This window comes from Chrysemys picta, chromosome 1 (genome assembly GCF_011386835.1).
Source record: "Chrysemys picta bellii isolate R12L10 chromosome 1, ASM1138683v2, whole genome shotgun sequence".
NCBI lineage: Eukaryota > Metazoa > Chordata > Testudines > Emydidae > Chrysemys > Chrysemys picta.
Genome location: NC_088791.1, coordinates 88,505,007 through 88,518,521, shown reverse-complemented (window position 1 = coordinate 88,518,521; position 13,515 = coordinate 88,505,007). Strand labels below are relative to the sequence as shown.

The window sequence follows — 13,515 nt, the reverse complement described above, 5'->3', positions numbered from 1 at the left end:
GTGAGGCTACATTCATGAATGAATGTTTACCACTCTGAGATTCTTGCATGGAAGGTGCTGTATAAGTGCAAGTATTATGGGGACTAAACCTTTGTGATGGGGCAAGTAAACCAGAGAAACATAATTGATGAAAGGGGGTTGTGGAAGCTCTTCCATATTTCATGCCTACGTATGACCTCAGCAACTAATTTGTTTTCTGTAACTCTCTTCTAAAGTCAAAATAAAACCTAAAAGAGACTTTGCTGCCTTTGAAGTGTGTAATGCCTGGGCTGGAGGAATAACGTGGTGGCCAGGTTTAGGAAGAGTCTAGTAAAGCAGACCTGATGAGGAGTTAGTTCATTGAGCAAACTGAAGGAGGAACCTGGTGAGGTGATTTGGGGATAGATTCAACAGGGTGAGCTAAAGAAGGGGTACAGCTGATGGTCTGGAGGAAAGGCATATTGAGCAGGTTCCTGGAAGAACACATCACCTGAGATGCACAAGGAAAATTTAAAGGAAGAGAAAAGGTGATGCACAGCTGTTAGAATGGAGGAAGGGTATAGCAAGTGAGCTGAAACAGAAGTGAATCACCTAGACAGTTTGGGGAGAATCCCAGCTGCTGTGCTGGGGAAGATCTGTGATAGGAAAGGACACTGCAGGGTAGACTGGAGGAGGGATTTGAATGCATAGTCTAGGAACAAAAATAATTAGTGGTTCAGTTGAACAGGAGATAGAGTGAGGTAGGCTGGGGGAGGATTTACTTGCTGAACTGCTGAAAGACCCAACATGTTGGGCTAGAAAAGGAGCAAAGTTACTAGACTGGGTATGAGCATAGTGGTGTGGACTGGAGAAGGGCACTAGATGTGGGGGCCTGCATGAAAACTTCTAAGCTTAACTACCAGCTTAGATCTGGTTCACTACCACCACTCCCAATGTGCTAATTCCCTTCCCTTGGTAGCCTTGAGAGACTCTTCACCAATTCCCTGGTGAATACAGATCCAAACCCCTTGGATCTTAAAACAAGGAGAAATTAACCATCCCTGCTCCTTTCTCTCACCAACTCCTGGTGGATCAAGATCCAACCCCCTTGGATCTAAAAACAAGGAAAATCAATCAGGTTCTTAAAAAGAAGGCTTTTAATTAAAGAAAAAGGTAAAAATCATCTCTGTAAAATCAGGATGGAAAATAACTTTACAGGGTAATCAAACTTAAAGAGCCCAGAGGACCCCCCTCTAGCCTTAGGTTCAAAGTTATAGCAAACAGAGGTAAACACCCTAGTAAAAGGTACATTTACAAGTTGAGAAAACAAAGATAAAACTAACACGCCTTGCCTGGCTGTTTACTTAAAAGTTTGAAATATGAGAGACTTGTTCAGAAAGATTTGGAGAGCCTGGATTGATGTCTGGTCCCTCTCAGTCCCAAGAGCGAACTCCCCCCAAAAACAAAGAGCACAAACAAAAGCCTTCCCCCCACCAAGATTTGAAAGTATCTTGTCCCTTTATTGGTCCTTTGGATCAGGTGTCAGCAAGGTTACCTGAGCTTCTTAACTCTTTACAGGTAAAAGGATTTTGGAGTCTCTGGCCAGGAGGGATTTTATAGTATTGTACACAGGAGGGCTGTTACCCTTCCCTTTATAGTTATGACAGCTCTTTTAAGTTCAAGTCTATAATATAGACAACTAGCTCTGTGCATACTGAATAGGTCAGGGGGGATGGCGCATAGAATATGGAACTTCTTGCCTTTTGATCACCAGTTCCATGCCAGCTTAGGTTGATAGTTACTGGCTGAAAATTGTTGCCACCTGATGGCTATTTGTAGCCTATCTAGAATGTGTTAGTGAATCTCAATTCAGTACTTGGTGGTCAGATGTCTACATTACAAAACTAAATTATCATAATTTATCATCTGGTTGGTAGTCTGAGCTCAGTCCAAGGACAAAATGGGACAGAAGCTAAAAAACAATCTCATCTCCAAGATGTGGTCCCTCCAGGCATATTGGAGGGAGGCAGTATGAGAGGAAAATTTGCATTAACATGCTACAGCTGTTGTGGGATTAGAAGATTTCAGAATTATTGCCTTGGTGCCTTGCAGGAATGTTAAATTAACCTTTAAAAGTTATGAAAGAACATAGTTAAACTGGGAAGGAGAATTCAGTATGGGGTGTGAATTCTATCACTGATATTACAAATTAAAAAACAGAGCAATATAAATATATATGTATTTAATAACATCAACCTCTCTTTAAAATGGACACAGCCCAATAGGCTCTACAATTTCTAATTAACCTTCGTAAGAATTTGCTGGTGTTTTCTTATTGGCCACCAGAGGGTGCTATTACTACTAACTCAAGAGAACCTACTGAGACCTGCAAAAAAAATGCTAATACAAATAGTGGTTCAAGAGTTCCTACTGTATGGTTGTATCCAAAGCCTTGCAGACTAGGTACCTAAATTGACTGGAGTCTCTGCCGTGCTCTTCAGTAAGCACACAGACCCATTATCTTCCTACTTTGAATTAGGGATGTAAAAGTTTAACTGGTTAACCGATAAGTACAGTCTTATTGGTTTCAGTTAACGATTAAACTCTTCTGCCCTCCATGCCTAGGTTCCCGGCTCCCGGCAATGTGCCCAGGGTCCTGGGATCCCAGGCACGGAGCCAGCAGCTGGGACCCTGGGCATGGGGAGGCAGCGGAGTATCAGGCATGGGGCAGCAGCTGGGACCCCAGGTGCTGGGCAGGCGGCAACGGCATGCTGGTCCCGAGGCCGGCATGCCGGCAGCCAGGATGCTGGGCCCAGGGAGGCGGCCAGGACCCCAGGCCTGGGGCCAGGACCCTGGGCACGGGGAGGCAGCAGAGCTCCGCGCCCAGGCCTGCAGCCAGGATCCCGGGTGCAGTCGGCAGTGGAGCCCCGCATAAAACGTGGGGGTGCTGCAGCACTCTCAACCCCACCCCTAGTTCCCTGCCTATATGAACTGCTTAATGGTTAACAGTTTAACCAATAGAATTTTAATAGATTAAACTATTACTATTTTTAAACCCTATTTACATCCCTATTTTGAATGTACACCTAGGGGCCTGATTTTGCTAGGGATTAAACACCTCCTTTGAAATTCTGAGCACCCTTAACTCATTGAAGTCAGGGGGAGTTAGAGGTAAAATCACAGGAGGTGTTCAGCACCTCTGTGGCTGGTTAGCTGTAAATCCCTTGCACCCGTCACTCATTCCTTTTTACGCAGCACATGAATCCTTCTGTGATCAGGGAAAGAGTCATTGCCTGGTGGAGTAGAAGAAAGCACTGATCACACAAGAAAGAAAGGCAGTGACTGGAGGACTGTGGATACAGTTCTTGCTGCTTGAAGCTGCAAAAGAATCAAAGAGATGTTCTTTAGAAATTCAGCCTAGAACTTCAATGCACAACTTATTCCTTCCTCAGGTTTGACTGTATTGGTAGTTGGAATAATAGCACAACATAAACCTCAGCTCAGACTTGGCTGTTTCTAAGGTTTCCCTGCAGAGACCTCTCTGTCCAAGACTCTAATTCTGTCCAGAGAATCTCTTCCACCTCCTTTATATCCTGGTGGAATTAAACCTCACCTGACACAATGAGTAAGTAGATTTTACTCATCAGATTTATGCAGGTTTCTAACACAGTTAATAAAAATCTGCCACCTTGTTACAGAGCCATATTAAAGTAAAAAAATCTCAAAACCCACTTAATCCGCATTTCCAGAATATTTTCTAATTGACATTAAGATTTAGCCCTAAAATGTGAAAGATTTTTGGTTTTGTTGGCGTTTCAATGGGAATCAAAATCAGACTTACAATGGCACTGTGAATGCAACTTTAACTACTGAGAAACCTTCGCCTTGCCATTCTACACTACATGTACCTGCTGAGCTGGGACTAAAATTCTGGTCCCATACCTCCAAAAACACAGGCCTTTATCATTGCAGCTAAACAATGACTGGTTTTACATGCCAATTACAGAAGGCAACATACATACAGGGCCCAGAATATATAGAATGGAAGCTGATTGCAACTTGAACTATGAAAAGGTCACTCTCTCTGTGGATTGCTGCCTTTTTTGGTGTCTGTCCTACCACAGTCCTGAAAGGACTTAGCAAGGAATGTTTAGGTCCCTTCTTATTGACTGAGATCTGCACTGGAGCAGCAACTTGCTACTGTGCTGTCAACTTCATGAACAGAATCAGTCCATGCTTCAAGTCTACCTACTATTTTGTCTTAGTACTAGGCAGTTGCTTTCATTTTCTGAATGGCGTTCTGTGCTTAAAGGTTGCATTGACCATTATTGTCCTGGGACAAAAACTAAGAGCCCCGTGTCCGTGATGTGCAACGTACTTATTCCTTCTCTCCAATAAGGTAGGGAACCACAGCCTGCTCCAGCCAGGACTTCTGATCCACATGCAAGTTTTCTGGCTGTTTGTCAATTAAATGTCGTACAGACTGTAATTCTTACAACCCCCCCAAAACCTCTGACTGTTGCTAACTCTGTTTAATCTGCACCACTGTTAGCAACATTTGGGACCCTTGTTGTAGGTGGCTCTGCAGCTCTGGCAGCTATTTCCAGCATCATGCTGGGATTTTGCAAAGGGAATGTAGGTGGGAGTAATGGAAGCATGGAAGGAATGGCACCTGGCTAGACCCAGGTTCCTTTGCCAGCAGTCTGTGTTAGAACTTTAACCTATACACAACAAAATGTCTACTTTCTCCCCTGCCCTCCCCCAACACCTTTCATAGCAGCCAGAAAACACATGACAGTGCACACTCAGTCAAAGGACACTCCTGGCTTCCTCTGCCCCAGGGAAGATATTAGGCCTGAAACATGAGATGCGGTGCAGCAGGGTGAGCTCTCGGGGTGCCTGTCAAGACACCCTGGGTCTCCATTATGAGAGTTCCTATATACAGTACCTTTCAGGAGCTGGCAGTTGTATTGGCTGTAATTTCCCACGGAGAGCAGATACAGCCAGTTACCACTTGGTGTTCGGCTGAAGTTTCTGACCTGAAATATCTCATAGGGTGGGATGAGGACCTCCCTCTCGGAGAGGTAGTGGGAGAAGCGTTGCACAACTGCCCCTAAGCAAGTCTTCAGGGTGAATATTGTTTCATTCCCAAATCTCCGGGCTTCCTTCCGGAGGAGTGAAGTGGAGGTGAAGCGGCCAAACCGCACTTTGGTGCCCAACTCAGCCTCAAAATATAGGCCTTTTACCCCCCGGTGCACCTGGTAGCACTTTTTTCTTGTGGTGCCACTCTTCCATCTCCTCACCAGTTGAATGGCTGTAGTCAGGTAGAAGTGGAGGTATTTGAAGGGGAAGCTGTGTCTGTAGTGCTCTGGGGATGTCCCAGCTCTGGACACAGCCCAGTTCAAATCAGAGTGCAGCGAGGTGTTCATGGTGTAAGCCAGGAGGGCTACAGCGTGATTCTCCTGCATCTCCCTTAGCAGAGCCACTGGCTTTTTTGACCAGACCAGCTTTGCTTTCTCCCAGATGCTGGAATAGTTCTTATTATTACCCAATTCCTTTTGGAAATAGTCTCCTCGGTCCAGTTCTTCCATTACCTGCTCACGGCAACCCTGGTACTGGTCATCAAAGGAATCTGGTGCCATATCCATGAGAATGTGGGACACAGCCTGCAACATAAAGAATGGGACCCTATTAGTTTGTGTGTATGTGTATGTCAATAAATCAGATTGTCTCTACTGTTTTTGTCCTGCTACAGAGATCCTAGAGTGCACGGTGGAGCATTAGAAGCTCACAGCACAGTGTGTGGCAGACAAATATTGCAGTCATTTTGAGCTTGTCAACAGCACATATGTAACCTTGCACATTTTTGTACCAGTTTCCCTGTGAGTTCATATTGACCAGGATTCTACCATTATTTCACTTCATGAAGCTCAGTATTGGAGCCTGAGGAGAGTTATTAGGTAGGCTGGGAATACAATAGCCAGAGGAGATGAGGTTAGGACACATTAACAGGCTGGAGAAAGGAACATTCACTTGGTCTCCTATAGATTTGGGGTCTGGGATGTGGTAGAACACTCCACCTAGGTTCTAGACAGACTCAGAAACTTGAAGTGAGGGGCTAGTCAGCTCAGAGCTATGGCTCTGAGGTTGCCTTTGACATTGTGTTCTCTGCATTGGGTGCAGTGAGGACATTACTTGTGAGGCTTTCTGCATGTTGCCAGTTCAAATGCACAAAGACCCATGTGCAGCAATTCATCTCAGGTCTGACAAGTGGAAGAAGCCCCCTTAATGAATGGACGTAGTATATCTCCAGTGTCTCCACTCCCTTTTAATGAGAAAGTAGGTAGGTGGACCGAGGTGGTCAGGTGGACCATTGGTAGCCTAACTCTGCCTGGCAAGTGCTTCAGCGGCAAGTGAAGGAACCCATAATGCACTATGTTAATTGTGCAATGCTGTGGGAGTGCACTAGAGAACAGGGCCGGCTCCAGGTTTTTTGCCGCCCCAAGCGGAAAAAAAAAAATCCAGAGTGCCGCCGCTGAAGCAAAAAAACAAAAACAAAAAGGGCCGGAGTGCCACCGCTTGAAAAGTGCTGCCCCAAGCACATGCTTGGGACGCTGGTGCCTAGAGCTGGCCCTGCTAGAGAAGTGAATTTCTTCCTGGTGCCCTGCTTACAGCTAGCTACACTTTTTTTTTTTGGTCCAGTTGTCTATTGGAAAATGCCCTTTCACCAAAACTGACATTTTTCAGAAACTCATATTGATTTCAATGACATTTTGTTGAGGGGAAAAACTGGGGGGAAAAGTATTGAAAATATCAAAATGGAACATTTTGACATTTTCAGAATGATACGTTTTGATTTTTCATTTCAAAATTTACTTTATTTTGAATTTTAAATGTTAAAAAGGGTTGAAATTGAACCAAAATGCTTTGATTGAATTGAAATAATTTTTTTTCTTTGTTTTGGAATTGCATGATGCGAAAAATGTTGAAATTTTGCCTTTTTGTCCTGATTCAGGACAAAAAAAAAGTATCAAAATTTCATGATTTTTCATAGCATGGAAAATCAAATTTTCAGCCAGCTCTAGCCCTGTTGAATCAAAGTAGATGTTCTATCTGCAAGGTTTTTTACATAATGTGGGATAAAAACAGTCCCATAGCAAATTATTAACAAAATATCTTCCAGATCTGACAAATCCTAAATCACATGAATAGTCTGTACTCATATCATTCATCCTAATGGAGTCCGTTGGACTAATCATGCAAGCTAACACTTGGCAATGGTTAGGTTGCTGGTGTGCTGAGATCACTGTCTATCATGCTGATCAATATTAGAATCATAGAATCATAGATGATTAGGGTTGGAAAAGACCTCAGGAGGTCATCTAGTCCAACCCCCTGCTCAAAGCAGGACCAACCCCCACTAAATCATTCCAGCCAGGGCTTTGTCAAGCCAGTCCTTAAAAACCTCTAAGGATGGAGATTCCACCACCTCCCTAGGTAACCCATTCCAGTGCTTCACCACCCTCCTAGTGAAATAGTTTTTCCTAATATCCAACCGAGACTTCTTCCACTGCAACTTGAGACCATTGCTCCTTGTTCTGTCATCTGCCACCACTGAGAACAGCCGAGCTCCATCCTCTTTGGAACCCCCCTTCAGGGAGTTGAAGGCTGCTGTCAAATCCCCCCTCACTCTTCTCTTCTGCAGATTCAATAAGCCCAGTTCCCTCAGCCTCTCCTCATAAGTCATGTGCCCCAGCCCCCTAATCATTTTGGTTGCCTTCTGCTGGACTCTCTCCAATTTGTCCACATCCTTTCTGTAGTGGGGGGGCCCAAAACTGGACGCAATACTCCAGATGTGGCCTCATCAGTGTTGAATAAAGAGGAATAATCACTTCCCTCAATCTGCTGGCAATACGCCTACTAATACAGCCCTATATGCCGTTAGCCTTCTTGGCAAGAAGGACACACTGTTGAATCATATCCAGCTTCTTGTCCACTGTAATCCCCAGGTCCTTTTCTGCAGAGCTGCCACTTAGCCAATCGGTCCCCAGCCTGTAGCAGTACATGGGATTCTTCTGTCCTAAGTGCAGGACTCTGCACTTGTCCTTGTTCAACCGCATCTGATTTCTTTTGGCCCAATCCTCCAATTTATCTAGGTCACTCTGTAGCCTATCCTTACCCTCCAGAGTATCTATCTCTCCCCCCAGTTTAGTGTCATCCGTGAACTTGCTGAGGGTGCAATCCATCCCATCATCCAGAACATTAATGAAGAAGTTGAACAAAACAGGCCCCAGGACCAACCCCTGGGGCACAACGCTTGATACCGGCTGTCAACTAGACATTGAGCCGTTGATCACTACCCATTGAGCCCGACGATCTAGCCAGCTTTCTATCCACCTTATAGTCCATTCATCCAGCCCATATTTCTTTAACTTGCTGGCAAGAATACTGTGGGAGACCGTATCAAAAGCTTTGCTAAAGTCAAGGAATAACACGTCCACTGCTTTCCCCTCATCCACAGAGCCAGTTATCTCATCATAGAAGGCAATTGGGTTAGTCAGGCATGACTTGCCCTTGGTGAATCCATGTTGACTGTTCCTATCACCTTCCTCTCCTCCAAATGCTTCAAAATGGTTTCCTTGAGGACCTACTCCATTATTTTTCCAGGGACTGAGGTGAGGCTGACTAGTCTGTAGTTCCCCAGATTCTCCTTCTTCCCTTTTTTAAAGATGGGCACTATATTTGCCTTTTTACAATCATCCAGGACCTCCTCCAATCACCATGAGTTTTCAAAGATAATGGCCAATGGCTCTGCAATCATATCAGCCAAGTCCCTCAGTACCCTTGGATGCATTGTATCTGGCCCCATGGACTTGTGCATGTGCAGCTTTTCTAAATAGTCCTTAAGTCTTTCACCACTGAGGGCTACTCATCTCCTTCCCATACTGTGCTGCCCAGTGCAGCAGTCTGGGAGCTGACCTTGTCTGTGAAGACCGAGGCAAAAAAGCATTGAGTTCTTCAGCTTTTTCCACATCATCTGTCACTAGGTTGCCTCCCCCATTCAGTAAGGCGCCCACACTTTCTCTGACCTTCTTCTTGTTGCTAACATACCTGAAGAAACCCTTCTTGTTACCCTTCACATCCCCTGCTAGCTTCAACTCCAATTGTGCTTTGGCCTTCATGATTACACCCCTGCATGCTCAAGCAATATTTTTATACTCCTCCCTAGTCATCTGTCCAAGTTTCCACTTCTTGTAAGCTTCCTTTTTGTGTTTAAGCTCACTGAAGATTTCTCTGTTAAGCTGGTCACCTGCCATATTTTGCTATTCTTTTTGCACATTGAGATGGTTTGTTCCTGTACCCTCAATAAGGCTGCTTTAAAATACAGCCAGCTCTCCTGGACTCCTTTCCCCCTCATATTAACCTCCCAGGGGATTCTGCCCACCAGTTCCCTGAGGGAGTCAAAGTCTGCTTTTCTGAAGTCCAGGGTCCGTATTCTGCTGCTCTCCTTTCTTTCTTTTGTCAGGATCTGAACTTGACCATCTCATGGTTTCTGCTGCTCAGGTTGCCACCCACTTTTACTTCCCCTACCAATTCTTCCCTGCTTGTGAGCAGCAGGTCAAGAGGAGCATGGCCCCTAGTTGGTTCCTCTAGCACTTGCACTAGGAAGTTGTCCCCAACACTCTCCAAAAACTTCCTGGATTGTCTGTGAACTTCTGTATTGCTCTCCCAGCAGATGTCAGGGTGATTGAAGTCCCCCATGAGAGCCAGGGTCTGTGATCTGGAAACTTCTATTAGTTGTCTGAAGAAAGCCTCATCCACCTCATCCTTCTGGTCTGGTGGTTCATAGCAGACACCCACCACGACATCACCCTTGTTGCTCTCACCTCTAAACTTAACCCAAAGACTCTCAACAGGCTTTTCTGCAGTTTCATACTGGAGCTCTGAGCAATCATGCTGCTCTCTTACATACAGTGCAACTCCTACACGTTTTCTCCCCTGCCTGTCCTTCCTGAACAGTTTATAACCATCCATGACAGTGCTCCAGTCATGTGAGTTACCCCACCGAGTCTCTGTTATTCCAATCACATCATAATTCCTTGACTGTGCCAGGACTTCCAATTCTTCCTGCTTTTTTCCCAGGCTTCTTGCGTTCATGTACAGGCACCTCAGATAACTAGTGGATTGCCCTGCTTTCTCAGTAGGAATCAGGAGGCCTCCCCTGCTGCATCCTTCTCCTTGTGTTTCCTCCTGGTATCCCACTTCCCCAGTTCAGACAGCATCTAGCACAATGGGGTCTTGGTCTGTGGCTGGGGCGCCTAGGCTCTACGATATACAATATACTATATACAATATAACTGGGCCCTATAACAGGAAAATAATATCTAGTGTATTCTGTTTGTGTGGTTGTGCAGCTGATTAACTGTTGATAATGTTTCTTATCCCTGAAAACCTTCTGTAATCAAACATCAATATAATGCATGTGATAATATCATTGATTGCTCTTTTCACTGTTTGGTTTTTAAGTGGGCTTTGGCCAAACACTATATCCAGTTATTTGATATTTGGCTGACTACAAGTAGACATTCAGTTCACCATGAACATTTATCCTCACCCCTCACTTGGAAAAGGGCCCCTAAGTTAATGTACTGACTGGGCCCATGGAATTAATAGCATGGACCTCACTGTTTTGGGACACAACTTCTCTACCAATAGTATCTTAAACATTTTTTGGGAGAATCCCAAACACAGTCACATGGAATGGAGAAATTACCAAGAACATCTCTGTACCATCTAAGAAAGATTGTACTGATTGGTTTCAGAGTGGTAGCCTTGTTAGTCTGTATCAGCAAAAAGAATGAGGAGTACTTTTTGGTACTCATAAGTGGCGCCTTAGAGACTAACAAATTTTATTTGGGCATAAGCTTTCATGGGCTAAAACCCACTTCATCAGATGCATGGAGTAGAAAATACAGTAGGAATATATATATATATATATATATATATAAAGAGAGAGAGAGAGAGAGAGAGAGAGAGAGAGAGAGAGAGAACATGAAAAGATGGGGGTTGCCATACCAACTCTAATGAGACTAATCAATTAAGGTGGGCTATTATCAGCAGGAGAAAAAAAACTTTATTAGTGATAATCAGGATGGCCCATTTCAAACAGTTGACAAGAAGGTGTGAGTAACAGTAGGGGGGGAAATTAGCATGGGGAAATAGTTTTTAGTTTGTGTAATGACCCATCCACTCGCAGTCTTTATTCAAGCCTAATTTAATGGTGTCCAGTTTGCAAATTAATTCCAGTTCTGCAGTTTCTCGTTGGAGTCTGTTTTTGAACTTTTTTTGTTGAAGAATTGCGACTTTTAGGTCTGTTATTGAGTGTCCAGGGAGGTTGAAGTGTTTTCCGACTGTTTTTTTAATGTTATAGTTCTTGACGTCTGATTTGTGTCCATTTATTCTTTTGTGTAGTGACTGATAATAGCCCACCTTAATTGATTAATCTAATTAGAGTTGGTATGGCAATCCCCATCTTTTCATGTTCTCTGTATCTATATAGATATAGATATCTTCCCACTGTATTTTCTACTCCACGCATCTGATGAAGTGGGTTTTAGCCCATGAAAGCTTATGCCCAAATAAATTTGTTAGTCTCTAAGGTGCTGCAAATACTCCTCGTTCTTTGTACTGATTGGGGCATTTCCTTGATGCCCAACCACAAACATTCTCTGGGAAAACATGTGACTTGAAAATGGAGTGCATTTCTAACAATGCAATCAGAAGGGTTAGAGAAGGTGAGAAATGGAACAAAGCAAGTGAAAGCAAAGTAGTTCTCATGCTAAGCTTGATTCAAAGCCCATTGAAGAGAATGGAAATACAGCCATCATCCTCAATGGGCTTTGGAGCAGCCACACTCTGAGCAACTTCAGAGTTTCAAATAAAGCACAACCTTGTCACCTCTCATCAGCCTCAGCAGGGAGAAGAGCAGCAACAGCAGGAAGCTCAGTAGATCAGCTGTCATCCCAGAGTCCACCAGGAGATCTGCTACAGGATGTTGAACTCCCACAGAACCAGAAGATGGGGCTACCCTCTCTTTCTTATGGATGTTTTGCTCTTTTCTCTTTTAGTGTCATAAATTGAATTCCAACAAATCTGCTGTGTGAAATTTACACTCGGATATGAGTCAGTTGGGATCACTCATCGGACACAGGCTGCAGTTTGGAGGACAGTAATTTAGAACCAAGGCGAGGACATATCGGAAGTAATAGCTCCGATGTCCAAAAGATGTCCAAAAGAAATGGTCTGGGTCCTTTAAATGACAGTTTCTCCTCCACTCCAGTCCCAGTTGCTATGCATTCACCTGGTCTTTATCAGTTCACTTAATGTTGAGATTTCCTATGGTCTTTTCTCTTTTCTTTCTGGGTCATGAAGGTTCCTTATGCCAGGCCCTGTTCAAATCCTGTTGTCAGTCTCAAGTGAGAGGAGACTCAGACCTTTGAGGCACCCAAGACAGCTCTCTTCTGTGGATTTACATGACAAGATGAGGTTGAGTGAAGCAAACTATCTCCAGCCAAAAGTTTAATGAACAACATTAAAGGAATGTAGGGTTCTGATAAAGGCAGAACTGAGATGCCTCTCTGGTTCAGAACCCATCTGGCACGACAGATAACACAGCTGCCTATTCCCTTCTTGCCCCACCCTGTCCTAGCCTCTCAAACAACACTGCTGCCCATCCCACTCTAGTCCTTTTTTATATATTTTTAAATGAATATATTGCTTGTGAAATGTGCCTGACTCAGCCACGCAACCAAGTTCGGCTTGCCAGCTGCTCCTCACCAAACAAAAGACCACCATTCTTGACCTCCCTGGATGAGACTGCCAACAAAGGAGCCAAACAGTGGCCAAAGTTGCAGGTGATATGGGCATTTGTCTCATAAATGCACTACACTGAGACCCACCAGCTAGTTTTACACATCACAGAACAGGGACAGAAGGTAGCAACTTTCAGTCCCTACTGACTGGCTGTATTCCAATTAGTGCCTTGCTTGTGAGAGGCTATATGTCCTGTTCCTATTTAGGGCTTCCACATGAGCTCATTTTGAGGCGCAGTCCTGGTTTGGGGGAGAGAGGCTGCCCCATGCCCTGTAAGAAGCAGCTTGCATAACACTGAAACAGACCTGAACAGGGATGGCCCTAAGTTTTTGAGAGCCCTTTGCAAAGTTGCATATGCTGGGCCCCATTCAGCAATCTACACTAATCCTCCCCATCAGCAGCTTCCCACCTCTTTGTGACCTCCCACCCATTAGGCTGTGGTGAGCTCTCCCATTCGGTTACCATGCTTTGTGGGCTTTCATGATTGCTCTACATAGAACAAGAGCCAAAGAACAGTTCTCTCTGTGTGTTGCAGGGGAAGGGAGACAGGAGACTCAATCACTAGTACAGTTTGATAGCACTGGGGTCAGATGGGAAAGTCAAGGATGATGCTCTGACTAGCAGGTCAGGTTTGTGGTTTGGTTCATCTGAAAGAACAGGTCCCTATGCCACCATGTAGATGAC

The 13,515-nt window shown here is 44.5% G+C and overlaps 1 protein-coding gene across 2 annotated transcripts; it reads right to left on the bottom strand.

Annotated features, from left to right (window-relative positions):
* Positions 1 to 1,097: 1,097 nt before the first annotated feature.
* ART4 (ADP-ribosyltransferase 4 (inactive) (Dombrock blood group)) lies at positions 1,098 to 12,054 on the bottom strand. Of its 2 annotated transcripts, none has more exons than XM_065561717.1 (3): positions 11,917 to 12,054; positions 4,907 to 5,624; positions 1,098 to 3,336 (listed from the first exon to the last, which is right to left on the bottom strand). In XM_065561717.1, exons 2-3 carry the CDS (start codon positions 5,604 to 5,606, stop codon positions 3,245 to 3,247), a joined length of 792 nt encoding a protein of 263 aa, XP_065417789.1. In that variant the 5' UTR covers positions 5,607 to 5,624; positions 11,917 to 12,054; the 3' UTR covers positions 1,098 to 3,244. The 2 variants fall into 2 exon arrangements, with proteins under 2 accessions (XP_065417789.1, XP_005305355.2); XM_005305298.3 differs by having other exon boundaries at positions 11,909 to 12,040.
* Positions 12,055 to 13,515: the final 1,461 nt, after the last annotated feature.

Excerpts from the sequence above, each read along its gene's own strand:
- ART4 (XM_005305298.3), bottom strand. The coding sequence starts at position 11,980 with ATGACAGCTGATCTACTGAGCTTCCTGCTGTTGCTGCTCTTCTCCCTG. Across the intron at positions 5,625-11,908 it reads GGCTGATGAGAGGTGACAAG|GCTGTGTCCCACATTCTCAT; the intron begins GTTGTGCTTTAT and ends TTTATGTTGCAG. Across the intron at positions 3,337-4,906 it reads CAACTGCCAGCTCCTGAAAG|CTTCAAGCAGCAAGAACTGT; the intron begins GTACTGTATATA and ends ATTCTTTTGCAG.